Below are 27,044 nucleotides of genomic sequence, written 5' to 3'. Positions count from 1 at the left end.
GCGAGAGTAAACAGTCGCCATTTCTCGAAAGTAAGAAAGAAGAGCTGAAAGTGTGGCGGACAGTTCGCTCACATTTACGCAGAAATCTGTCCCGATAACTCCTGAACTACTGACCGCATTTGAGTTTTCCGTTACCGGCCATCTACCTCCGTGGTTGTGTTATTATATGTGATATTTCAGCTGGAGTTTATGAGGACAGCGCATAAGTGAGTGACTGAGGCCTGGCAGTACAAACACACTGCAGCCTGACTGGAGCATAAGCACCCTGCAGCTCATCTCTCTCACAGGGGCAGAACTGCAGAAAAATACCCCTGCACTGAAAAATGATCATTGAAAACCTCGATGCCTTGAAGACATGGCTCTCGAATACTCTTGAACCCATGTAAGCGACGTTGCCTGTGCAATGTGTACTTATATGATGCTCGTACATGTGATTTCTGTCCATATTTTGCTTTATGTTATGCTAAATATAATTTTCATGTCTTCATGAACGTCTATGTTTAGAAAGGTTTCTTAAAGATGGCTTTAAAATAGTTCCTTAGAAATGCATATACTGAAAATACGTTTGAATGTTAACCCAACCAGTTGACAATTCTGTCATCATTTACTCTCCCTCATGAGGCAGAATGACAGCCTCAGTCACCATTCACTTCCCTTGTATGTGACAAAAAAGACAGTGAATGACAATTTTCATTTTTTGGGTTAACTTTCCCTTTAAATTGTAGTCCTGTTTTGATTATGTTTGAATATATGTGTTAATTTCTATAAACGCTAAGGCTTTTCATAGCAGTCTTGAGTTACCAGCCATTGTTGTGTCTACTTAAGAGAGGCAAAATAAAGTTGCTGTTAAGTTTTTCTAAAGTGGTTGTGTTGGCATCAAGGACAGATACAGTTTAAGTCAGAAGTTTACATACACTTAGGTTGAAGTCATTAAAACTAATTTTTTAACCACTCCACAAATTTCATATTAAAAAACTATAGTTTTGGCAAGTCGTTTAGTACATCTACTTTGTGCATGACACAAGTAATTTGTCCAATAATTGTTTACAGACAGATTGTTTAACTTTTAATTGACTATATCACAATTCCAGTGGGTCAGAAGTTTACATACACTAAGTTAACTGTGCCTTTAAGTAGCTTGGAAAATTCCAGAAAGTGATGTCAAGCCTTTAGACAATTAGCCAATTAGCTTCTGATAGGAGGTGTGCTGAATTGGAGGTGTACCTGTGGATGTATTTTAAGGCCTACCTTCAAACTCAGTGGCACTTTGCTTGACATCATGGGAAAATTAAAAGAAATCAGCCAAGACCTCAGAAAAAATTGTGGACCTCCACAAGTCTGGTTCATCCTTGGGAGCAATTTCCAAACGCTTGAAGGTACCACGTTCATCTGTACAAACAATAGTATGCAAGTATAAACACCATGGGACCACGCAGCCATCATACTGCTCAGGAAGGAGGCACATTCTGTCTCCTCGTGATGAACATAGTTTGATGTGAAAAGTGCAAATCAATCCCAGAACAACAGCAAAGGACCTTGTGAAGATGCTGGAGGAAACAGGTAGACAAGTATCTATATCCACAGTAAAATGAGTCCTATATCGACATAACCTGAAAGGCTGCTCAGCAAGGAAGAAGCCAGTGCTCCAAAACCACCTTAAAAAAGCCAGACTACAGTTAGCAAGTGCACATGGGGACAAAGATCTTATTTTTTGGAGAAATTTCCTTTGGTCTGATTAAAAAAAATCTTTAACTTTTTGGCCATAATGACCAACGTTATGTTTGGAGGAAAAATGGTGAGGCTTGCAAGCCGAAGAATGCTATCCCAATAGTGAAGCATGGTAGGTGGCAGCATCATGTTGTGGGGGTGCTTTGCTGCAGGAGGGACTGGTGCACTTCACAAAATAGATGGCATAAAGAGGAAGGAAAATTATGTGGATATATTGAAGCAACATCTCAAGACATCAGCCATGAAGTTAAAGCTTGGTCGCAAATGGGTCTTCCAAAGGACAATGACACAAACATTCCCTCAAAGTTGTGGCAAAATGGCTTAAGGACAACAAAGTCAAGGTATTGGAGTGGCCATCACAAAGCTCTGACCTCAATCCGATAGAAAATGTGTGGGCAGAACTGAAAAAGCGTGTGTGAGCAAGGAGGCCTACAAACCTGACTCAGTTACACTAGTTCTGTCTGGAGGAATGGGCAAAATTCCAGCAACTTATTGTGAGAAGATTGTGGAAGGTTACCCAAAACGTTTGACCCAAGTTAAACAATTTAAAGGCAATGCTACCAAATACTAACAAAGTGTATGTGAACTTCTGACCCAATGGGAATGTGATGAAAGATATAAAAGCTGAAATAAATAATTCTCTGTAGTATTATTCTGACATTTTACATTCTTAAAATAAAGTAGTGGTCCTAACTGACCTAAGACAGGGAATGTTTTCTACAATTAAATGTCAGGAATTGTGAAAAACTGACTTCAACTGTATCTGTACAGATATGAGCAGAACTTGTCCTTACAGGTGCATCTCATTAAATTAGAATGTCGTGGAAAAGTTAATTTATTTCAGTAATCCAACTCAAATTGTGAAACTTGTGTATTAAATAAATTCAATGCACACAGACTGAAGTAGTTTAAGTCTTTGGTTCTTTTAATTGTGATGATTTTGGCTCACATTTAACAAAAACCCACCAATTCACTATCTCAAAAAATTAGAATATTTTGACATGCCAATCAGCTAATCAACTCAAAACACCTGCAAAGGTTTCCTGAGCCTTCAAAATGGTCTCTCAGTTTGGTTCACTAGGCTACACAATCATGGGGAAGACTGCTGATCTGACAGTTGTCCAGAAGACAATCATTGACACCCTTCACAAGGAGGGTAAGCCACAAACATTCATTGCCAAAGAAGCTGGCTGTTCACAGAGTGCTGTATCCAAGCATGTTAACAAAGTTGAGTGGAAGGAAAAAGTGTGGAAGAAAAAGATGCACAACCAACCGAGAGAACCGCAGCCTTATGATTGTCAAGCAAAATCGATTCAAGAATTTGGGTGAACTTCACAAGGAATGGACTGAGGCTGGGGTCAAGGCATCAAGAGCCACCACACACAGACGTGTCAAGGAATTTGGCTACAGTTGTCGTATTCCTCTTGTTAAGCCACTCCTGAACCACAGACAACGTCAGAGGCGTCTTACCTGGGCCAAGGAGAAGAAGAACTGGACTGTTGCCCAGTGTTCCAAAGTCCTCTTTTCAGATGAGAGCAAGTTTTGTATTTCATTTGGAAACCAAGGTCCTAGAGTCTGGAGGAAGGGTGGAGAAGCTCATAGCCCAAGTTGCTTGAAGTCCAGTGTTAAGTTTCCACAGTCTGTGATGATTTGGGGTGCAATGTCATCTGCTGGTGTTGGTCCATTGTGTTTTTTGAAAACCAAAGTCACTGCACCCATTTACCAAGAAATTTTGGAGCACTTCATGCTTCCTTCTGCTGACCAGCTTTTTAAAGATGCTGATTTCATTTTCCAGCAGGATTTGGCACCTGCCCACACTGCCAAAAGCACCAAAAGTTGGTTAAATGACCATGGTGTTGGTGTGCTTGACTGGCCAGCAAACTCACCAGACCTGAACCCCATAGAGAATCTATGGGGTATTGTCAAGAGGAAAATGAGAAACAAGAGACCAAAAAATGCAGATGAGCTGAAGGCCACTGTCAAAGAAACCTGGGATTCCATACCACCTCAGCAGTGCCACAAACTGATCACCTCCATGCCACGCCGAATTGAGGCAGTAATTAAAGCAAAAGGAGCCCCTACCAAGTATTGAGTACATATACAGTAAATGAACATACTTTCCAGAAGGCCAGCAATTCACTAAAAATGTTTTTTTTATTGGTCTTATGATGTATTCTAATTTTTTGAGATAGTGAATTGGTGGGTTTTTGTTAAATGTGAGCCAAAATCATCACAATTAAAAGAACCAAAGACTTAAACTACTTCAGTCTGTGTGCATTGAATTTATTTAATACACGAGTTTCACAATTTGAGTTGAATTACTGAAATAAATGAACTTTTCCACGACATTCTAATTTATTGAGATGCATCTGTATGTTTGCACTTTATGTGTGACAGCAGATCTTTTTGGGTCTAATGGAAATTAAATGTATTTTACCCATAGATGTGATGCCGATCCTTCCGCACTTGCGAAATATGTGGTTGCCTTGGTGAAGAAAGACAAATCCGAGAAGGAGTTGAAAGCACTATGCATTGACCAATTGGATGTATTCCTCCAGAAAGGTAAAGTCACACTCTATAGCTCATGTTCATAAAATAGTGGTGATGCAGTTCTCAAGAGGGCTGTTGCTCAAACTAAGACACCTATCTAGATGTCAATTTGGTTGCATTTATTCCTTGAAGTCAGATCTGACACCATTATTTGGTTGACAGGTTAAAGACATAGTCATTTACTCACTCTAATGTCACTCCTGATTTGCATGACTTTTTATAGGGTTATCGATATACGATATGAGGTTCACGATTCGATGTCTCAATTTGATATGATGACACTTATGACAAAGTATTGTTTATTTTTTTTAAAATGCTTGTGTAAAATGTACATTATAATTTATCAAAATATAGTTCTTTAATACGCAATTTAAATGCTCAAAGTTTAAATAAGAGTTCCACACATACCTTTCACTATAAGAAAAGATTACAACAAATAAGATTTCAAAAATAGTGGACTACATTTAGGCTGATCAGGTGCAGAACAAGCAATAGAACTGAACCTGTCCCGAAATTTAATTTAATTTAATTAACATTCTATCAGTTAATATTATTTCTTGAAATTATATATATATAATAGTGATATGAGCTGTCAGTGTTTGAAATGTTTACAATTTACAAGTAATAACATTAAGTTTACATTCATATAACAAGTGCTATAATGGTACTGTCACTTTAAGAGTTTAACGTGCATCTCACAGACTCACACAGGTGTTTCTATTCATTCATTAACATGAGAATTCTTGTTTTTTTAGCGCATCCGTGTTATTTTTTATTAAAATGAATAATTATTTTTACTGTTTTATCTGACTGTAAAGAACAGAAAGGATATTAAAAGGCACATTGAAAGTGGAGTGTGGGATCTCCTCTTTGGACACACATTACACAGAAAAAAATGGTCCGTTGTATTCTCAAGCACTTTTCAACAAAACAAGGTGATTTTCCAGGTGTTCCAGTATTTACATTTCTAAAAGCTAAATTCAGGCACTTTAAACACTTCAGGGACCTTGTGTGAACCCTGTAAACAGTGTAGAAAAAAGCGAAGCAGGGGTAAAATCAAGTGATAGCACGATTATGATGTTCAATGGATCATTTCATTTATGATCACATGGACAGAAAACAATGTTTCAAAAGTCAAATATCGAGTTTTGCCTCAATATGGTTCATATTTTTTTGGTTCGCGATATATCAAAATTCGATAAATCGTCCCATCCCTAGTAAATGAGAGAATTTTCATTATGGGTTGAAATTTCCTTTTAATCCTTGATGCCAGGAGAAGATTATAATGGCCTTTGTTTAAATATAAACATTACTATATCACATTTTTTTTATATAAATGTATCCAGACTTTCAGGATTGTCGGTGTTCTATGAATTCCTATTTCTGTTAAAGGAAAAGTCCACCCAAAAATGAAAATTCTCTAATTATTTACTCACCCTCATGCCATCCCAGATGTGTATGTCTGTCTTTCTTCTGCAGAACACAAATTAAGATTTATAGAAGAATATTTGAGCTCTGTAGGTCCATACAGTGCAAGTGAATGGTGACCAAAACTTTGAAACTCCAAAAAGCTCCAGTGGTTTAATCAAAGACTTCTGAAGTGATTCAATAGGTTTTGGGTGAGAACAGACTCAAATGTAACTCCTTTTTCACTGTACGTTTTGCCATTGCAGTCTCAAGGCACAATAATGATTTCAAGCTTGATTTCACATGTGTGATTGACGGATGTGCAGAGGGCTAGATGGTGTTAAGAAGTGTAATCGAGCTTGAAACCATGATTGCCAAGGAGACTGCTGATGTCAAGATTTATAGTGGAAAATGTTATATTTTGGTCTGTTCTCACTCAAAATAGATTGGATCACTTCAGAAGACATGGATTAAAACACTGGAGTCAAATGGATTACTTTTATGCTGCCTTTATCTGCTTTTTTGAGCTTCAAAGTTTTGGTCACCATTCACTTGCACTGTATAAACCTACAGAGCTGAGATATTCTTCTAAAAATCTTCATTTGTGTTCTGCTGAAGAAAGTCATGCACATCTGAATTGGCATGAGGTTGAACAAATCATTTTTTGATTTTCATTTTTTGGTGAACAATTTTTTTTTAACATGCTTTTGGTTGTGCAGAGACACAGACATTTGTGGATAAACTTTTTGAATCTGTGAACGCAAAGAGTTACCTACCTCAACCTGAACAGCCAGCTTCCACAAGCAGAACTGAGACTATCCAGCGCACAGAGAAGGATGAATCAAAGAGAGAAGAGGTAAAATATAAAAATGAATGGAAACTAAAATTCCATCAGATATTTGTCAACACTTATTTGAAATGATGCTATGTCCTTAAGTTTCACCTAAAATGTTTTTCTTTCAAAACATGCATTTCTGTTTGTGCACAAGCAGCCAAGCCGAGACGAGGAAAGAGAAAAAAAATTCTCCAGGAGAATAAACCACAGTCCTCAGTCTAGCTCCAGATACGGCCGAGACAGCAGGTGAGAATAACATTGCATAGTCATTGTTTTTCCAAAATGCCATACTAGCTGTTTGTCGCCAGCGTCTTAAGTCTTTAAATGCATTTGCAGGAGAGATGACCGCAAGAAAGATGACCGCTTCAGAAAGCGAGACTACGATCGCAACCCACCCCGAAGAGACTCGTACAGAGAGCGCTACAACCGCAGGAGAGAACGCAGCCGCAGTTACAGTCGCAGTCGTAGTCGTAGCTGGAGTAAAGACCGCACCCGTGACCGGGACAGAGAGAGAGATCGTGACAGAGACAGAGATAGAGATCGCAGCCGATCACGAACTCGCTCAAGGAGTCGCAGCAGAAGCAGAGGTGTGACTATTCACTGTTCTCAGTTTGGTGTAGTTTATTGTCATTTATAAATTACATGATATAGTTTCAAACCTATTGCCTTTCTAGAGCGAGATTCTGGAAAGTCAAAGTACGACCACAGTCATCCAGAGCGTCAGGAAGGTATGGCCGCTGATGGCTTCAATGCCACACCTCTCACGCCTGGAAACTCCTCTGCTCATTTCCCAGTGCCTGCCCTCAGTAGCACGATCACTGTCATCGCCCCCACCCACCATGGAAACAGCACCACAGAGAGCTGGTCGGAGTTCCCTCAGGATCAGACGCCCTTCGGCAGAGGTGGCCCACCAAGGAAACGCTGCCGTGACTATGATGGTAATGAACCTCTTGAGTTTTTAACTAGCTGAGCTTTTCAGTTGTTTCCAATGCATTGACATCTTATTGCAACGTTAAAATATGCATACGTTATAAATTAGGATGCTTATACTTCCGTTAGTTTGCAGTGACAGTGGCTCTGTTCCAAAATTTATAGTGAAGTATCGATAAAAGTAGTTTAAGCTAAATTTGTGTGTTATGTAAATTATGCCTTTTAAAGTATTGTGGTGTTAGCTGAGCAACATGCTTGCTCCAAACTTTGTTGGAATCAGTTGTGGGTCTAGTTTTTGAGGAGCAGAGGAGTTGCTGCCTATGTACCATTCCAAATCGGCCACTTAAGAGCAAGGGCGTAGCCAAGATATTACTTTTGGGTGGGCCTAAAAAAAAAATGGATGGGCCAAGTTTTCACCCAAATTAGTTTTTACTATATTGTCCTTAACAACAGAGAAGCGCATCATTCAAACAGTTTTCACACTCAAAAATAAAAATGTATGCATTTTTTAAACTATTTTATGAAAATATATTTGAAGTCAAAATAATCTCTAATCCCAGGCCCACCCCGGCCCACCCTGCTTAAGAGGTTCCATTTCATTTCAAGGCAGCAGACAGCAAGGCAGCTCACTAGGTTTTAGAACAGAGCATACGTTCGTTACAGAGTAACCATTGATTGCATTGATGTCGTCTCACAGAGAAAGGCTTCTGTATGCGAGGAGACATGTGTCCTTTTGACCATGGCAGTGATCCAGTGGTGGTGGAGGATGTTAATCTTCCCAGCATACTTCCCTTCCAGCCGCCACCTCTTCCTGTGGTGGACGGGCCACCTCCGCCTGGCCTTCCACCTCCTCCCTCTCTTCTGACACCACCAGTGAACCTCAGACCCCCTGTGCCCCCACCGGGCACCATGCCTCCCAGCCTGCCCCCTGTTGCAGGTATGACCCATCACGTGCATCACTGTATGCAAAAATAGATGATGTATGGTATGAAAACTATGTGATATAAAGAGCCATTTAGATAAGAATTAAACAGCTTTTTTCCACCAGCATTTGTCGTGTGGATTTAAGTTTTTAAATGCTTGAAACTGTGCCATGTTTTTTTTTTCTTTTTTTAAAAAAAAAAAAAAGAAGAAGAAGAAGAAGAAAAAAAGCATGTGCAATTTTCTGTTCTGTTCTATTCTAATGAGTGTTTTTTTTTGCTTGGACTTTGAAGAATAATGATTGACACAATTGTTCTGACCTTTGACTTCTCTCTTTCAGGTCCTCCTCCTCCTCTTCCTGCTCTGCAACCGTCTGGTATGGACGGCCCTCCAAACTCCATAACCAGCTCCGTGCCCACTATAGTGACGTCAGGGATCCGGCCTCCGATCACTCAGCCCCCTCCTCCCCTCTTCACATCAGGTAAGTGTTCTAGACACACAGCAGGTTTTATTTATAATCCAGTAATAAAGTGATGGCTCATAAGGCGTTGACAGGAAATGTCAAATCTTGAGCCTGCACATTCATTTTCAGTGCCCCATATGAGGAATTGTGTATATTAAAGTAAATAATGTCTGTTTTGTTAGTGCAAGAAATCTTGAATAACACTGTAAGTGGACTTTGATTCTTTTGAAACGGCTATGATAGTGTAGAACAGTGTTTCTCAACTGGTGGGTGGTGACCCAAAAGTGGGTCGTAGTTCTATTCGGACTGGGTCGCGGACAGCAGGGACAGAACAATGCCATGGTTCTCCCATTGAAGATTTTTCAGCAGTCACCCAAGTGATAGAGATTATTTAATGAAGAGATTATTATTATCTTGCATTCAGCTAAAGGCTTCTCATCTGCACTGCGATATTTTTGCGTGTAACAGTAGACCTACCTGCTCGCGCTAATGATCTGCTCTGCTCTCTGACGCACACACACAACTACCGGGCTTCCCTCGATATTGCAGCGTGCAGACCTCAAAACTGATGTGACCCGTTTCAATTCTAGTGAGCCTAGTTTAAAGCGTTACGGAGGAAGTCAAGTCAAACCTCTCAAACAGTAGGCAGCCCTGACATAACAAACAGCATTGTGGAGGAAAAGAGCAACACTGTGCCATGCGCTAAAAAAAAAAAGAAAAGAAAAAAGAAAATCATTACACAATCACCTTTACAAAATTGTGAAAGTAACGGTTATATTTTGACAAAATTTTGTAGTTTCACATGAAATAATCTATAGGTAGACTCTATCAGACCTCATTTTATATCAACAGCGGCAGTTGTAGTTAAAGTTTCAAAATGTTTTTTGGTTAGTATATTTTTTTTTTCATCAATATATAATTTATTATTATTATTATTATTAGCCTACTATTATTTAAGACTAGCTACATAGACCTAACCTTGGTAATGAGGAGCCTTTTCTCCTGTGTAATTCTGTTTGAATGATGTTTGAAATTAGGAAACAAACGGGATAATAATGGGCTCATAGCATATAAATAAATATGCTCTTACATTTTTAAAAGGGGGGAGAGAAAACTTCCTGTAGCTTTTGTTGTTGACATCAGTAGCAAAAATAATGTCACTTTATGCATGTCCTTGCACTTGAAACCATGAACAAAACTATGCAAGATAAAAGGAAATGCGACTCGGGATACATTAAATACAGGTTACGTTTTTACTATGGTGGGTCGCCACTTGATTTCCTATGTAAAATCTGGGTCCCGAAGCAAAACCAGTTGAGAACCAGTGGTGTAGAATATGGATAGGCAGCTTCTCATCCAAACAAATAAATTAACGGACATGGAATAGTAATCCGAGGTAAAAGTAGTGCATTAGAGAGAAGAGAGCATGGAGTGATAGAAGATGCATGAAACTAGCACAGCTATGCAGGAAATCGGTTACCTGGGACAACTGTCAATTATACAGTTTTACGGTGATTATACGCTGAAAACCCTAATAAGTTGACTACTCGATTGAGTAAATTCACTCCCTCAATTGAATTTAGTAATAGCTTCACCAAAACTTGTGTAATTAAGTTGACTTAACTTAGCGTTCATATAGAATGAACATAACTATTTAAACTAAGGTAACTAGATGCAAGTAGACTTAACTCAGATTTGCTATTTAAATGTTTTTCAACTTAATAATTTTAATTGAATTGACAAAAATTTTGGTCATGCAATAACAGCTAAAATAATGATTTAACTGATTCAGGGGTCGGTCATTAAATAAACGTATTTATCCAAAGAAATGCATGTATTAATAACTATTAAATGCCCCCATATGTTTCTTTTGACCAAGGAAACATAATTAATTCAAGCGCAAGGCATTGTGGGTATTCCCAATAGCCTCAATTTTGTAGTTTGAGTTATATACACTTAAAATCTTAAGTCTATGGTTTTTTGAGAAAAATAAGTTCAAGGAAAACTTGACCAAGTAATTTATAATTAAAGCTGAATTATGTAATTCCTGTGACACTAGCGTCACCAAACGGAATAGACCTTTTTCACAGACTGTGATGATGCGTTTCTGCCTTATTTAGCAGCGTAAATCTCGTGAGTTTTTTGAAATTTTGAGTGTAAATTTAGAACATTATGCTTTGTGTTATAATACCCTGGAATTAGTTTTAAAAAACAAATTACCACAGCTGCGAGGAATCGAAATCGATTACAGCTGAGAGTGTGACAGTAAATTTGGCTGAAAATCCACCGCGCTCTATTTTTTTCCTCTTCTGGAAAGTCATTCAAGTGTAATAGTGGATTTTTACTTTTGCTCTTGGAGCAAATGGGTAAGTGAAAATAAATATTTGCTGTGGTCTCCCATTCACCGCTGTCGAAGTTTACCCTGCAAACATTTAGTTCCGCCTTCGTAAACCCGGAGTATGAAAAAGGTCTATTGCAAAAATACACTTTTTCAAAATGGTGAATACGCCCCCCACTTGCCGTTGGTCAAACAAAGAGATAGTCCTTCCCCCAACCTGCGCCACTGGTTGAGTAACGTTGTTGTGGCGGATCTAAGCGGGTCGTTCAAAACAAACAGAGCAATTTTCTTAGCGCCAAAGAAACGGTGCTTTCAGTTTTCGAGAAAATTAACCTGTGAATGGCTTTCTTTTAGTTGTCTTTACATATTAAGCTGGGATAGGAGAAAGTAGTTTAACACAGAAAAAGTTAAATACGTCAGATTTAAGACAACTTGATTTTTCCAGTATTGGTAACATTAGAGTTTACAGTGTACAGAAATATTTAAATATAGAATGCTGCAATTGTTGCGATTATTGTTGTTTTATATGATGGAATTATACTTGTTGTATTTTATTTGTTGATATAGACTCTTTTGAGCCAGACGTGTATAATCCCGAAGCTCCCAGCATGAACTCGCGGCCCATGTACAGACACCGGGTCAACGCTCAGCGGCCCAACCTTATTGGTCTGACTATGGGAGAGGTGGATCTGCCCCCTAGAGGTAGCAGAGAGAACTGCCATCTCTCCTAAACTGGCTCTTTATGAATACAAGTCATGCGCTCTTTAAATAAGAGCACTTCTGTCTCTTTGCTGTGCTCTTTATTGTGTGTAATTCTTTTAGAGAAAATGTCAAACAGCAACAATATGCGGATCGTTTTGGAAACGGACTCCAGGAAGAGAGGGGTTGGAATGCATGACAGAGTGATTCCTGCAAAGAAACCCTGGTTTGACAAGTAAGAAGGCATCATTATTATTATTTTTTCCCCTTTTCTCCCTAATTTGGAATGCCCAATTCCCAATGCGCTCTAAGTCCTTGTAGTGGCGTTGTGACTCACCTCAATCTGGGTGGAGAAGGACGAATCTCAGTTGCCTCCACGTCTGAGACCATCAATCCACGCATCTTATCACGTGGCTTGTTGAGCGCCTTACCGCGGAGACGTAGCGCATGTGGAGGCTCATGCTATTCTCTGCGGCATCCATGCACAACTCTACACGCGCCCCACTGAGAGCGAACCACATTATAGCGACCACGAGGTGGTTACCCCATTTGACTCTACTCTCCCTAGCAACCGGGCTAATTTGGTTGCTTAGGAGACCTGGCTGGAGTCACTCAGCACACCCTGGATTCGAACTCGCGACTCCAGGGGTGGTAGTCTGCGTTTTTACTCGCTGAGCTACCCAGGACCCCTGGCTTTGTATTGTTGACAGAATTTGGCCCTTAGTGAAAACTAATTGGGGAACCCTGCTCTAAAGCTTCCATCTGACGCATATGTTCATTGACCGAAAATTAAAAATGGTGAGAACAAGACAGATTAATGAACTCAGTTGAAAATGGATTGCTGTGGACTCTAGGCCAGTGTTATGATATGGAAATAAAACAAAGTATATATTGATTTCTAAAGCCACTTTTTGTAATGTCTAATCCATGCTTCACTCGTCTGCCACAGTAATCCAATACAAATACGAATATCTAACCTGTTACATTAGTTACAGGCTATTTATATTTGTTTTATGTATTATATGAAATTATCTTGGGGGGGCTGTCTTAGCAAATGTTGATATGCAGATTATTCGATTCATAAATTGGCATGTCATGTAATTAATTTGTTTTTTTTAAAAATGTAATCGACTGACAGCCCTAATATTTATATACGTATGTGCCGCATCATACTTTCCACATGGGCATCAATCATCATCCGTACATAAAATGTAGAGGGCATATATAGTTGAACATTAGTTGTGTAGGTGTGTACTGTGACAAAATCAAATGTAGACATTGCTATACAAAGTAAGAAAGCTCTCATTGCTCTTTGAAAATCAGTCTCTTTGAAAAGGGATCGAATGTCCATCTTAAGCACGAGAGTGAATATGCACTGTGAGAGAAAATGATTTTACAGAGTCTAATCTAGTACTATACTGTTATTAATCTCCTATATATCATTTTGAATATAATGTATAATAATGCTGTGGGGAAAATATAGTCCTAATGTCAAATGTGATGTCTGAATTTATAAAATTTTAGAGCCTTTATTATAATATTTTAAATGTAATCAGTGATGACTGTATTTTAGAAAAATACAAAATTCAGAATATTTTAAATGTTTGCAATAATTTGAAAGCATATATAAGCAGCCATATCACCCTGTAGCTCAAGACCAGTTGCCCACTGAAGCTCAGCAGGGTTGAGCCTGGTCAGTACCTGGATGGGAGACCTCCTGGGAAAACTAAGGTTGCTGCTGTAAGAGGTATTAGGGAGGCCAGCAGGGGGTGCTTACCCTGTGGTCTGTGTGGGTCCTAATGCCCCAATATAGTGATGGGGACACTAAAAGGCACCGTCCTTCGGATGAGATGTTAAACCGAGGTCCTGACTCTGTGGCCATTAAAAATCCCAGGGCACTTCTTGTAAAGAGTAGGGGTGTATCCCTGGTGTCCTGGCGAAATTCCCCCAACTGGCCCTTCTAAATCATGGCCTCCTAATAATCCCCATCCATTAATTGGCTCTATAACTCTATTTTCTCCTCTCCACCAATAGCTGGTGTGTGGTGAGAATACTTGCACTCTATGGCTGCCATCGCATCATCCAAGTGGATGCTGCACACCGGTGGTGGTTGAGGAGAGTCCCCTGTTCACTGTGTAAAACACTTTAAGTGTAGTGTCAGAAAAGCACTATATAAATGTAATGTTCATTCATTCATATCTAACGTAATTCTGTATTAACAAGCAGGGCTTATTCAAATGTGCATTTATTTGTCTTGAGTCTGTTTCATTGACCTAACTGAATATTTTAAAAACAAATTTCTTTTGCTCCACAGACCAAACTTCAACAAGCCCAACCATCATGGCTTTCAAAGAAAGGTTCCTTACTCTTTAGCAAACACCAAACTGGCCATCAGACAGATTCCACCTGAACTCAACAACATCAGCAAACTCAACGAGCACTTCAGCAAGTTTGGCACCATCGTCAACCTGCAGGTAATGTGATTAACGTCCAGTGTGTCCATTGTCTGAGTCTGTTGATATTTCATGGTCACAGAAGGCTTATAGACATATTTGTTCTGTTTAAGGTGGCATATAATAATGACCCGGAGGGGGCTCTTATCCAGTTTGCCTCCCCTGAAGAAGCGAAACGGGCTATTCAGAGCACTGAGGCTGTGCTGAATAACCGGTTCATCAAAGTACACTGGCACAGAGAGGACACAACAGAACATGCACACCCCACATCACTTCCGGTATGAAACAGTTATTTTGTTTATAATGATATGATTTATACATTTACAAAAGCTGGATGCATAATAATTAGCTAAATGCTGTTTAAAATAAAAGCAAAATATTTAATGTATCAATTCCAAAAAGAAACATGAATTTAATCAGAGAAATTGATAATGTTTAAGAATCTGTTTTTTTGGGCTATTTTCTATTGTGGCACAGAGTCTAAATTTTAAATGCACATCTTGAGGCTCTACAAATTGAGATTATATAGATGTACTAGTGCTGTCTGTGTGCAGCTCTGATTGTGATCTGTCATTTGTGTAGAGTGTACAGGCCACCCAGGAGCCTCCAGTGACCACAATTAAACAGTCAGTCAAAGACAGGCTCGGACCCCTGCCTACACCCCACCCTGAACCCCTACAGGACTGCAGGGTCGCTCCACAGGTGAATGAACCCGTCTATGTTTGTGTATGGGTTCTTGCTGTATTTGCAGTCTAACAATGTCTGTGTTTCCATTTTCTACAGAATACAACCAAGTCTTCAGTGAAAGAACGTCTGGGCTTCTCTAAACCAGCTGGCCTTGGAGGAAAGGTTTGTTTTCTTGTAGTTTTGTGATGCCAGACTTTTGACTATTTTCATGAGGTCTGATCCACATTGCAGCTTATTTTGTCCAAGAGTGACCAGGCTAATCTCTCAGAAAGCATTCTTGGTAAAATCTTGCACGTCCTTACAGGTCTTTTCCACATCGACTGGCCTTACTAAGACGGTTTATAATCCAGCAGCATTGAAAGCAGGCCAGAAGGGGGTACCATTCAGTACAGTAGTCAGCCAAGAGGATGCCTTGAAGAGGAAACAGGTTTGTGTAAATATGCTACAAAGCAACTTGCAGGTGACATTTACTTGTCAGGCATAAGAGAGCGCAACAGTTGCCTGCCCACTTGTTCAGTGTCTGGGTTCCGGAAGTATTTTTCCCATAATTTTTTCCATAGGCTTTTCATAAAATCCTCCCTAAAAGAGTTCTAAGCCATTAACCACACCAACCAGCTCTGAGGTGAATCACAACATCAAAAACTTTGTTTTGAGGCAAAAACGTTTTTGAAAATCAGACAAAAAGACAAAGGTACAAGGTTGTGTACTTACCATCTTTCACGAGGTTACAAACTACAATACCATGAAGCATTGCAAATTATGTTATTGAATAAAAAACAATGGGAATGTATCAAGCTATTGATTTTAGGTTGTTGATTATAAGTAAAGAAACAATATATTATGTTTATTGCAAAATATTCCGATATGTACAATTAGATAAGTAATTTAAGGGTAAAGGGAGACTGACTCAATTACATCACTTACAGTGCATCATGGGAGTGGGTGATTGCTCCGAGGCAAATTTCGCTGGCTTTCTCAGCTGCAGTTCTCTGATTAGTGAACCGTTCTGTGCTGTACCATGGGTAATGTCAGGAAAGGTCTGTTTTTAAATGTTTATAAGCTATCGTTGAATATCAGTTAGTCTATGGAAAAATGTAATGTGATTTTTTTTTTTTCTTCCGGAACCAGACTTTTAAGCACTATTAATGCACTTTAGAGAAAGTTTGTCCTATATCTGTTTGTGTTCTTTCACTAGGAGGCGCTGAAGCTTCAGCAGGATGTCAGGAAGAAGAAACAGGAGATTTTGGAGAAGCACATTCAGACTCAGAAGGTGTGCATTAATCGTTATCTTCGTTACCACATATTAATGAAATAAAAATATACTACTTTTTATTTTTAGTGATAACTGCCAAGGTAAAAATTTATTTGCAGAACATTTGGAGTACAAAACACATCTGAACTGTCTCTAATTAATTCTACACAAGTATGAAGTACCATTAGCTTTTTGTTGTTGTTTAGCTGTTTTTTTTTTTTTCTCTCCGACTTAACACGATTTCATCAGTTTTGATTTTATTTTGTGTGTGTCCTTCAGTTGCTCATATGTAAGCTGGAGAAAAACAAGTCCATGAAGGCGGAGGATAAAGCTCAGATCATGCAGACGCTCACCACACTCACCAACAGCATCAGCAAACTACAGGGGGAGATCAAAGGACTGTCCTGTAACAATGCACTCAAGAGCACGCCCAAGAGCAAAGCCCAAGTACATAGTTTTGAGCACCCCCCTTGTAGCCTAGTCAAGTTTGAAAAAAAAATATTAGCAAGTTAAATTTAAACAATTCAGCCTTTAAGTATTTCTCTTAAATAAACATTGATTTTAACTCAAGTAATTACTCAAGAGAAGTAAACAGTAATAAAATAAAGAGCAAAAAAATAATCACAAGCAATAACAAATAACAGTAGGACAAAGATACAAATTAAGTAAACTGTGCTTTTTAGGTATCATACAGCAGTGTCAAGACTACTAATGCACTACTGTGTAATTCTAATACTGTAGAAAGAGTGGTATAGTTCATTTTAGTGTTGAACTGGTACAAAAGTTCTCCTAAAGAATGTTGGCTGTTTGTGCAAATGTTAGATTTCTAGTGATATCTGGACTAATGAGTGAGTTTCTCACCCTTTTCTTCTGATGGACATGTTCACAGGCTCAGAAGGAGCTCCTGGACACTGAGTTGGACCTCTATAAGAAAATGCAGGCAGGAGAGGACACTGCTGAACTCAAGATCAAATACACTCAGCTACAGTTAGAGGTATGCTACCTGGAGAAAATGTGACCTTTTTAGTCAGTACTTCGTTTTTTTAATTATTTTTTTTAATTGTGTGAATGTACAACACATTTATCTAAACATTTAACATTTCAGTAAAACTGAATATTTAGAGGGGAATAATGTATGTCAGGAATTAAGATTTTAAATTGATGTCTCAAACCTGCCACAAAGTGGCACTATAATACTTCATAAACTTTCATTTGCTTCAGGCTGCCAAAAGGGGGCTCCTGACTCCAGGCCGTGGGAGGGGGGCCCACACCAGGGGTCGGGGTGCCCTGAGGAGCCGGGGCCGGGGTATTCGGGGGCGCGGGAGAGGAGCTCCAGCTCACGCTGTGGTGGACCATCGACCCAGAGGTTTAGAGATCAGTGGCTTCAGTGAGGCCGATCGAGTCGACCTGCTGCCTCACTTTGCAGTGAGTAACTTAAAAGGGCACACAAACAAACTGCTTACAAAGAGAGGAGAGCATGTATTTGAGTCATAACTGATATTCCTATTGTCCTCCAGCAATTCGGAGAGATTGAAGATTGCCAGATGGAGGATTCTAGACTAAGTGCAATCATTACGTACAAAAGTCGCGCTGAGGCAGAACAGGTACTCATGTGCTCCCCACAACATTCACACACATGCATATGAATGGCTGATACATAATTTGTTTACTTTGGATTTGTGATTTTGACAAATTAAATTCTAAAAAGAACAAATATTGTTTGTCTCTTAAAGTGTTTAAAGTAGTTTTAGATTATAAAGTATAGCATGTCACACTGTAGGACGTGTCAACTTCCCAAAAGTATTTCATGTCAACTACCCACATGCACACACTTTATACAGACTCTAAAGCAACTCTGTTCCTCAGGCTGCAATTCATGGTGTCCGGTTAAATAATCAAGAACTCCGTTTGGCCTGGCACAAACCCACGCTCTCCCTCAACACTACAGACCCAGATGAGGCTGAACCTGAGGATGAGGAGGTACAGCCTTCATCACTGTTCAGTTTAAATGTGTGTTGACTGCTGTGTTTGTTGATAAGTCGTGGCTATTTATATTCCAATTCCTTTGTTTGTGATTAGGGGTGGGTGGTTCTAAAATCTTACATTACAGTATGAGTAATTTTATATCACGTGACTGTGTTCCTCACGATATAGTTAGTTTTTCTGCAAGTTCAATAATAAAATGGGTTATACATTAAATAGCCAATTCGTAAGGCCTAATTTTGGATAACCCAGTGAATTAAATGAAAGGTACATCTCATTTGATTATTTTCTCTTTATTATTTGGAAGTTGATAGATGCAAACTAAAAGATAACTTGATTCATAACAAATAAATAAGCCTGGCATACAGGTCAAAAGATGGTGGATTTTGCAGATACCGATAACTAATGTGGTGTAAAAGGCGGAGAACCAATTAATCAGGTTTGTACCCAAAGGGTCCAAAATGAATAAAACCCTGATGCATTTTTTTTTTTTTTTTTTAACCCAAAATCCCAATAATTACCAGAAAAAATTGATTTGGTGCATACTGACTATATATTCACTAGGGGTGTAAAGGTTTAAATTGCTCGCGGTTCGGTTTGTATCACGGTTTTAGGGTTATTGTTTCGGTACGGTTCGGTATTTATGTTCAAGGAGAAAACAAATATTACTGTCAAATCCAAAGTAAAAATATTCTATTTTGTAACAGACACTTCAAGAGATTTGCCCTCACTAAAAATCACCATGGTTTTACTACAGTAACCATATTTTAAACATTGTTTTTTTTTTTGTGAAATCATAGTAACCACAAAATTAACATGGTTACAATACTGTAGTAAAATCAAGGTTACTAAATGGAAACTGCAGTATTACTGTTGTAAAACAATGGTTAATTGTAACAACTATGATATCTGCCAAGAAAACAATGGTGACAGTGGTGGTCATTGTTACTTCAGTCATGGCTACTACAATATTACTATAGTAAAACCATGGTTACTATATGGCTACTACAGTATTACTAAAAAAAAAACCATGGTGACAACTGTCCTTGTTATTACAGTCATGGTTACTACAATATGGTAAAACCATGGTTAATTTTCGTTAGGGTACTTAAAAAAAAAAAAAAAAAACTTTAATTACTAACTCAACATTTTAAATTAATACCTGCATTATTACACTGCATGCATCAACATAAAATGCATTTCAAACTCAATGTATATTCAACGTTCAGAATCTGTACATCACTATAGAAGAAATAAACTTGCTATTAAAATGAATACGAGAGTGGATGTCATAACGTGACTCGAGTATTTTAATCATATGTGGAAATCCCACATCTTCAACGGAGTAAGGGCAACATAACTTTGGCTATGAACACCCCAAGTGCTTTAGTTCTTGTTTCATGTCTGTCTGTCTGGACTAGCACTGAGTGCCTGCTTAAAGACGGAAGGGAGTGTGTCTGTGTGCAGTTTCGGGCTCACCTGCAGCTCTGTACGCACCACGCGCTATATATCCTCTGGTAATGTCAGCGTAAATAGCTAATCAAATATCGATATTACCAGTATACGGCACTTGCATCTAGCAATGTCTGCAAACAGTGCCTGTGTTGGAAACCTTTTTTGACCATCGCTGTTGTAATTGACTGCATAAAGACAAAGTTTCCAGACAGGAGACTTGTGGCTTGTTTTCTCCGCTTGCCATTTTGCCAACTAGCTCATGCATAACTGTGATGTAATCAACTAATTTAACATACTAACAGTTAATAGGACAGCTTCTCTCTATAGATAGTTGACCCATGTGAAACACAGGCGGAATGTGTCCATCTACAGAGCCATACAGGTGCATTAGCGGAGGTTACAAAGGCACATGTCTATTTGGTGCTTCATTTTCTTCGCCAAACTGTATGATCCAGATGCGTTATTAAACTAGAGATGAACTGCGGAGCAAATGCTTACCGAACCGTGGTTGGTGAACCGTATGGTTCGGCTTTTTACCAAGAACCATTATACACCTAATATTCACCAGGTGAAGGATTTTGTGTATGTATATAAATATTTAGAATAGGAACAGAAAGCTGAAGCTGCAGTGGGCCTACCAACTGTGAACCTCAGCTGAAATCAAGATTCATCAGACCAGGCTATGTATTTCAAGTCTTTTAAATGTCCATTTTTGGTGAGCCTGTACCCACTGCAGCCTCAGCTTTCTGTTCTTGGCTGACAGAAGTCGAGCCCAATGTGGTCTTCTGCTATTGTAGCTGATCCGCCTCAAGTTTCGACATGTTGTGCATTCTGAGTAGCTATTCTGCTCACTACAATGGTACAGAGGTGTTATCCGAGTTACAGTAGCCTTTCTGTCAGCTTGAACCAGTCTGGCCATTCTCCGTTGACCTCTCTCATCAACAAGCCATTTCCGTCCGCAGAACTGCCGCTCACTGGATGTTTTTTGATTTTGGCACCATTCTGAGTAAACTCTAGAGGCTGTTGCGCTTAAATCCCAGGAGATCAACAGTTACAAAAATACTCAAACCAGCCCGTCTGGCACCAACAATCATGCCAGTCTAAATCACTGAGATCACATTTTTTCCCCATTCTGATGGTTGATGTGAACATTAACTGAAGCTCCTGACCCGTATCTGTATGATTTTATACATTACACTGCTGCCACACAATTGGCTGATTAGATAATCGCATGAATAAGTAGGTGGACCTGTCTGTGTGTGTGTGTGTGTGTGTGTGTGTGTGTGTGTGTGTGTGTGTGTGTGTATATATATATATAAAATCTCCAGATGAGGTTTAATGAGGAATAATGTTTATTATTATTCACAAGATATTAGGTTGGAAACACAATGTACGTTTTAACTGTAGAATCTTCTAGCGCTGCTCACTGAGGAACACAACTATTGGCCTAGATTTTTGCAGATAACAGAGTTCCAAAAAGCATCTATGGGCACCTCTTAATCGGTAAAACCGATATTTAGTCTACCTCTAGCCTGACATTAGTATAACAACAGAGTTAAAAACAAAAGACAGTTGCAAACAACTAAAGTCACAGTACAAGTTTGGGACACGTCCCACTTTGTATTTTCACATTACACTTGTTGCTCACAGGAAAATGTTAAGCAGTCCTGCCCACTGATTGAGATTGATCATCTGTAAAAGTTTATCTTTGTGTGTTTCATTGTGTCTGAGTCTCTGTGTTCTGATTCGCTGCAGTTTGCCGAGGATTCCCTTGTGGACGATTCTCTGCTGCAGGACGATGACGAGGAGGAAGAAGATAACGAGTCGCGCTCATGGCGCAGATGAAGACAAAGTCTTCTCTCCATTCCAGCTGCACTGCATCCCATAACCCAAGCAAGAGCATCTGATCTGCAGTTCTGTGTTTTGGAAAATGTTGTTTTTAATAATCTGATTTACATTTCATTGGATATTTTATTTTACTTAGAAACCCTGAGCAGTAAATGGAGTAAAGCTCCTGTCAAAAGGCTGTAAATGTAAAAGATTGAGATGTAAAATAACATGAACGATTTGGTTTTTCACCCTCATCTGTTGTTTTGTATTGTGTCGAAACATGGACTAACTTTTGCCGGCTGCATTTGTTTTTTATTGGCCAAATATTTGGCCCAGATTTCTTTTCAACTCTTCTGAAAATGTTAGACTGATTGTTTAAGACAAAAATATGAGGATTTTTTTCCAATTCAAAGATCACTGCAGAGCATTCTTGAGACATTGTTATGACAACATAATGAACGCTTTCCTTAGTATAATCAGCCTGATGAGGAAGATGCTTTTGTGTACATATTTTATGTATGAATTTTAATGGTTTGTAAGAATTCTTTGCTTCTGAATTACTCTGCTGGGTTTTGTTTTGAAATGTAAAAAAAAATAAAAATAAAGAATTGAAATGGTCTAGAAAAAATATCAGCTGATGGAAAAAAAAGAAAAAAATGTTTTGCTGCATTAGCAGTTTTAAGACAAAAAACAAAAAAAACAAAATCTATACAGCTGAATAGAGACCATTTCAAAAGCCCCACACCCCAATCCTCACAAAAAGAGCAATTTTCCAAAAATAATTCATTGTGTATCATAATGCCAGCAGGTAAGTAGCACACGCAGCAAAAGCAAAGGTATTTATTTTTCTTTTTTATTATTTAGAGCTGGATTTTTTAAAAAGTTTTATTTATATATCGCTGTATTTTGGGGGGGGGGAATTTTCAGTCGACAATTTTGTATCATTATTATTATTTCTTTACATTTTAACTGCATTTTTCCCTTTAAGGGTAAAAATCAAATTTCCAAAAATAATTTTGCATCATGATGCCAGCAGGTAGGTACCTAGCACACACAGCAAAAACAAAGGTAAGCAGAGAGGTTTTTTTATTTAATTTAAGTTTATTGGAGGTTTCTATTTACATATGGATTTGTTTTTCTCCTGTATTTTTTTCTTTATATTTGCAACTCTTATTTATATCTGTTACATCTGGTAATATATATATATATATAATTTTGTTTTTTAGTCAAATATTATTATTATTAAATATTAACTCTGCATTTTACCCATCATAGGTCAAAAGCAAATTTCCAAAAAGAATTAATGTACCATGATATCAGCATAAACAAAGGTAAGAAGAAAGTTTCTTGTAAATCTGAAAAAAAAAAAAAAAAAAAATCAGTTTTAGTGGACTAATATTTTTAACTGTTAGTTTCTAATTTTAACTGTGTTTTGACCTTTTATAGGTCATGACATGAGGGATGATTTTCATAAAAGTTTGCCAAAAAATAAATAATGCATGAATGAAGCTTGAGCTATGTACTCCATGTTACGAATCGGTAAATATATCCTGCGATCACTTTCTTGATGGTCTCTTTTTTTTCAACATTTCATTGTCAACCTCTAATAAAATTCTACACTTATCTCCTGCAGGACACTGAAGCCAGTTTTTACAATATTTGTTGACCCTTGGTGCCCTCGCAAGCTATCCAGCTCCATGCATCCAGCTCCCCCACAAACCCAGAGCATTACATTTGCATAGTGGAGAACGAATTACCCAATCAGAGCCGTAGCAGTCGGTGATGTTGCTCTCCCACCTTGGTGCCTGTCAGAGAAGCTCAGCTAATTGTGAGAAATTTGATTTGCTATTGTAGTGTGTCATGAAGCTCAGCTTTACCCCCACCAACTAAACCTCACCCGGCCCAGCAAGGGGGCCCTTAAATGGACACGCTCTCTACCTTCACCTCCTCCTTCATGGCCTCATGCTGTACTACTGTCCCAATCCCCCCTTCTTCCATGATTGGGACCCGATCTCTCTTGTATACACTTTTGTACAGGCCTAAAGCGTGTGTGCACTCATTCCTCCCTAGTTAAAATTGACCTTTGACCTCAATCTCAATGTAATATAACATTTTAATAAGCTTTGTTGGGTCAGTTAGTGTGTGGGTCGTCACTATGGAAATTGCCTAGAATTCAGGACATTTTTTGAGAGATGTAAATTGAGGTTCTTAAATAGGCCTATTTAATCTGAGGGCTACTGCGTCTTGGACCCCCGCAGCCCAACTGCTCTGTAATGAAGTGATGTATTTGTTAAGCCAAGCGTGTTTCCAGCGGACTAAGCTGCGTAATGCATTTATGGCAGGAAGCATTGGCTAACGAATTTAGAGTGTCGGAGAGCTTCAGCTAACGTGTTTATATTGGCGATGTCATTTGTAAAGACTCTTTAATATGTAATTTGTGTCAGTAAGATAAATGAGTTTATTTTTTAACAAGTAAGTTATATCTGACTGAGAAATTTAAATCGAGAATATCTAAAAGGCATAATTCTCCCAAAACTTAAAATAGTCATTTTTTACTCACCCAGATGTCATTTCTAACATGTGCTCACATTTGCTTGACCTACTGAGCATCTCCGCTCAGTAGGTCCTTAAAATGCAAGTGGATGGTGATCCGATTTTTAAAGCTCCAAAAATCAGTCAGCATAAACATCATCGATACGTTGTCTTCTAAAGCAATACGATTGCTTTTGGTGCGAAAAAATATCAATATTTAAGTACTTTTTAACTCTAAATCATCGCTTCCGGTAAGCTTCACGAGAGGGTGGAGATCACACGGTCTCTTGTGTGATGCATTACCGTTGCCATGATACAGACGTAATCTCAAGTTCTCCTTTTGGTTGAGACATCCAGGAAAAACACACAAATGCACCATTGTGAGTAAAGAAACTGATAAAAACAGATCTAAACCAAAACCAACAAAGCTTCTGTACAGTGTTCCTCCTACTCACTTGAAACAGCGCTGCTCTTCCAGCTGTGACACACGTACGTCAGTTCTTGCGTTTCTAATGTCAATGCCATTACGTCACACGCGCGTACCGCTTCTGACTGGAAGCATGATTTACAGTTTAAAAAAAAGTACTTGAATAATTGTCCTTTGAGCACCAAAAGTGATCGTGTCACTTTAGAAGACATTAATTTAACAGCTGGAGGCGTATGGATGAAATTTATGCTGACTGTCTGTGATTTTTGGAGCTTCAAAAATTGGATCACCATTCACTTGCATTTTAAGGACCTACTGAGCTGATATATTTTTCAAATTTTCTTCAAGAAAGAAAGTCATACACACCTGGGATATCATGAGGGTGAGTAAGTAATGAGATAATATAAATTTTTGGGTGAACTATCCCTTTAAGATATTTTCTGTATCTTCCTGATTTGAGTCATTGTTGCTAAATTCATGTATTTTAAATCATTGTGGCTTACAAATTCCAATCTATATACAACCCACATTAAGTTCCCATGAAATAATTTAAGTCTCATTTATTTATTTTTGTTTCATAAAAACATTCTGCAAACGTACATGTCTGGTGTTTGTTTCTCTGTGTTAATGGAATGTGAGGGGTGACGATGGTGTCCCCCTGCCTCTCATACCCTCCTGCCAGTACAAAGAACAACTCTTAAATATTTTATGTGATCACGGGCCTCCATAAGCAAATTTCAATCCCTGGCAAGTTCAGCCAAAACATGATTAATTTAGTGTTTATCCCCAACATCCTTTAAAAAAAATGGCCCCCCTCAGCCAGACGCACAGAGCTCAGTTTGAGACTAAATCTCCATCCCTATATCATAATACAGGCCTGGGGAGAAATCTTTGATGGGGCACAATTTTTTTTCTTTTCTGGATATCTGAAAAAGGGAAAGAAATGGTTCCCTCGAACTGGGTTTTATACCACTCAGTACAGAAAAAGGAAACACCAGTCAATCAAAAGAATATTGTTTTGGTTCACTGATGCAGAGAAGGACCCAAATGACAGTGCCTGCCCACTTTTAAACCGTCTTGGTTCCAGAAGTTTTGTTCCCACAATTTTTTTCTATAGGGATTTCATAAAATCATTAATAAAAGAGCCATGAACAAAGCCTACCAGCTCTGAGGTGAATCACAACATTACAAAGTTTAAACGTTAAGCAAAAAAGTATTTGAAAACAAAGGTACAATCCCATTGCGAGTGATTTAATGCAATTAAAAAGAATGGGAATATATAAAACTTTTGATTTAAAGTTGCTGACTGTAAGTAGGGAATCAATATAAAGGAAATAGCTAAATATATAAAAATATGTGAGTAGTTTATAAGCGTAAACAGACTGACTCAATAGACCTTTTTCAGCCATGCTAGTTCCGTTGAGAATTGTTAGCAGCAACCACAATGTGGAATTATTGCTTTTGATGTACGATTTATCTGAAACATTTAACAGGGTGTCCTGGAAAACCTGGAATTTTGCAATGCAGTTTTCAAGTCATGGAAAATTTGAAAAATGCCTAAATATCCTGGAAAATAATTGTGTCATGGAAAATATTTTAGAATAATATAACTGTTTGACGGTGTTGCTAGCAAGGTTTTCATTACATTTACAAAAACATGATAACTATCGGGACTCGGAATAGAAGTCAAATACACAAATTCGTATCATTTTGTCACTGCTGCTGGCAGCAGTATATTCTAAATAGTGGGAATTGGGCATTCCAAATTGGGGAGAAAAGGGGATTAAAAAAAAAAAAAAAACTGTCCAAATTTATGAAGAGATATTGAATGTCTCAATTTATTTTAATTATTACCTAATTGTTTCCAAGTATCCAGAGTCCCCAGTTATTGAACTACAGTAATTACATTCACCAACCCCCCCCCCCCCCAAAAAAAACTTTAAGACCTCCACATAAACGAGTCCTCTTTTTACTTTCTGCAGTCAAAGCAATTACCAGGTTTTATCACTTCCAAATACATGTTTTCACTATTTATTGTGTACACCTCCCATTTTCTTGTGTGGCAAGTTCGTAAATTCACCCCTCTGTGACCCTTACTGCAACGCTTGTTATATGCAGGGCAAAGCGAAGCTTGACGCTGGCGTGGTGGCCTCGACTCAACTCATGTGAAATGCGAAATCACGAAAGGACATTATTGAAACTCAAAATTATTATGATGCTAAAACATTCGACTGAAGTCAGTAGATTTGACATGCAAATTTTAATAAAGGAGAAGGTAAGGACATTATTGATATTATTATTATTAGACTATTATTGTCTTTTTGGATGAAAAGTCTTAGCAGTTCACAACTTAATGGAAATTATAGATCTGCTTTGTTCTTATAATGCTTAAATACTATATAGTCCTTGGCAGATTTCGGTTGTGAACATCTCAAAATAATTCAATGACTCACTCATTGCACATAAGGCGCCACTTGTCCATTTGTTGCCACCAAGTGGCATCTCCAGTGTGGTCACTAAACTAGTCAATTAATCTAACAAAAAATTTGTGAAA

At 38.4% G+C, this 27,044-nt stretch overlaps 1 protein-coding gene across 2 annotated transcripts; it reads left to right on the top strand.

Moving 5' to 3' along the window:
- rbm26 (RNA binding motif protein 26) lies at window positions 1-22,281 on the top strand. 2 transcript variants are annotated; one of them, XM_051711360.1, is made up of 22 exons: window positions 1-382; window positions 4,172-4,290; window positions 6,405-6,541; window positions 6,678-6,766; window positions 6,857-7,107; window positions 7,195-7,458; window positions 8,148-8,387; window positions 8,712-8,852; window positions 11,740-11,874; window positions 11,995-12,106; window positions 14,186-14,345; window positions 14,438-14,602; window positions 14,907-15,026; window positions 15,108-15,173; window positions 15,316-15,438; window positions 16,207-16,281; window positions 16,543-16,710; window positions 17,153-17,257; window positions 17,485-17,688; window positions 17,781-17,867; window positions 18,130-18,243; window positions 21,457-22,281. In XM_051711360.1, exons 1-22 carry the CDS (start codon window positions 324-326, stop codon window positions 21,544-21,546), a joined length of 3,024 nt encoding a protein of 1,007 aa, XP_051567320.1. In that variant the 5' UTR covers window positions 1-323; the 3' UTR covers window positions 21,547-22,281. The 2 variants fall into 2 exon arrangements, with proteins under 2 accessions (XP_051567320.1, XP_051567319.1); XM_051711359.1 differs by having other exon boundaries at window positions 6,675-6,766.
- The last annotated feature ends 4,763 nt before the right edge of the window (window positions 22,282-27,044 follow it).

This window comes from Myxocyprinus asiaticus, chromosome 12, assembly GCF_019703515.2.
Source record: "Myxocyprinus asiaticus isolate MX2 ecotype Aquarium Trade chromosome 12, UBuf_Myxa_2, whole genome shotgun sequence".
In the NCBI taxonomy this organism is placed as follows: Eukaryota; Metazoa; Chordata; class Actinopteri; order Cypriniformes; family Catostomidae; genus Myxocyprinus; species Myxocyprinus asiaticus.
The sequence above is the reverse complement of the archived record's forward strand: the minus strand, read 5'-3'. Positions and strand labels throughout refer to the sequence as shown.

Coding starts and splice junctions, on each gene's coding strand:
- rbm26 (XM_051711359.1), top strand. CDS start 324: ATGATCATTGAAAACCTCGATGCCTTGAAGACATGGCTCTCGAATACT. Junction 383..4,171: donor TCGAATACTCTTGAACCCAT/GTAAGCGACGTT, acceptor TTTTACCCATAG/ATGTGATGCCGATCCTTCCG. Junction 16,282..16,542: donor AGCACATTCAGACTCAGAAG/GTGTGCATTAAT, acceptor TGTGTCCTTCAG/TTGCTCATATGTAAGCTGGA.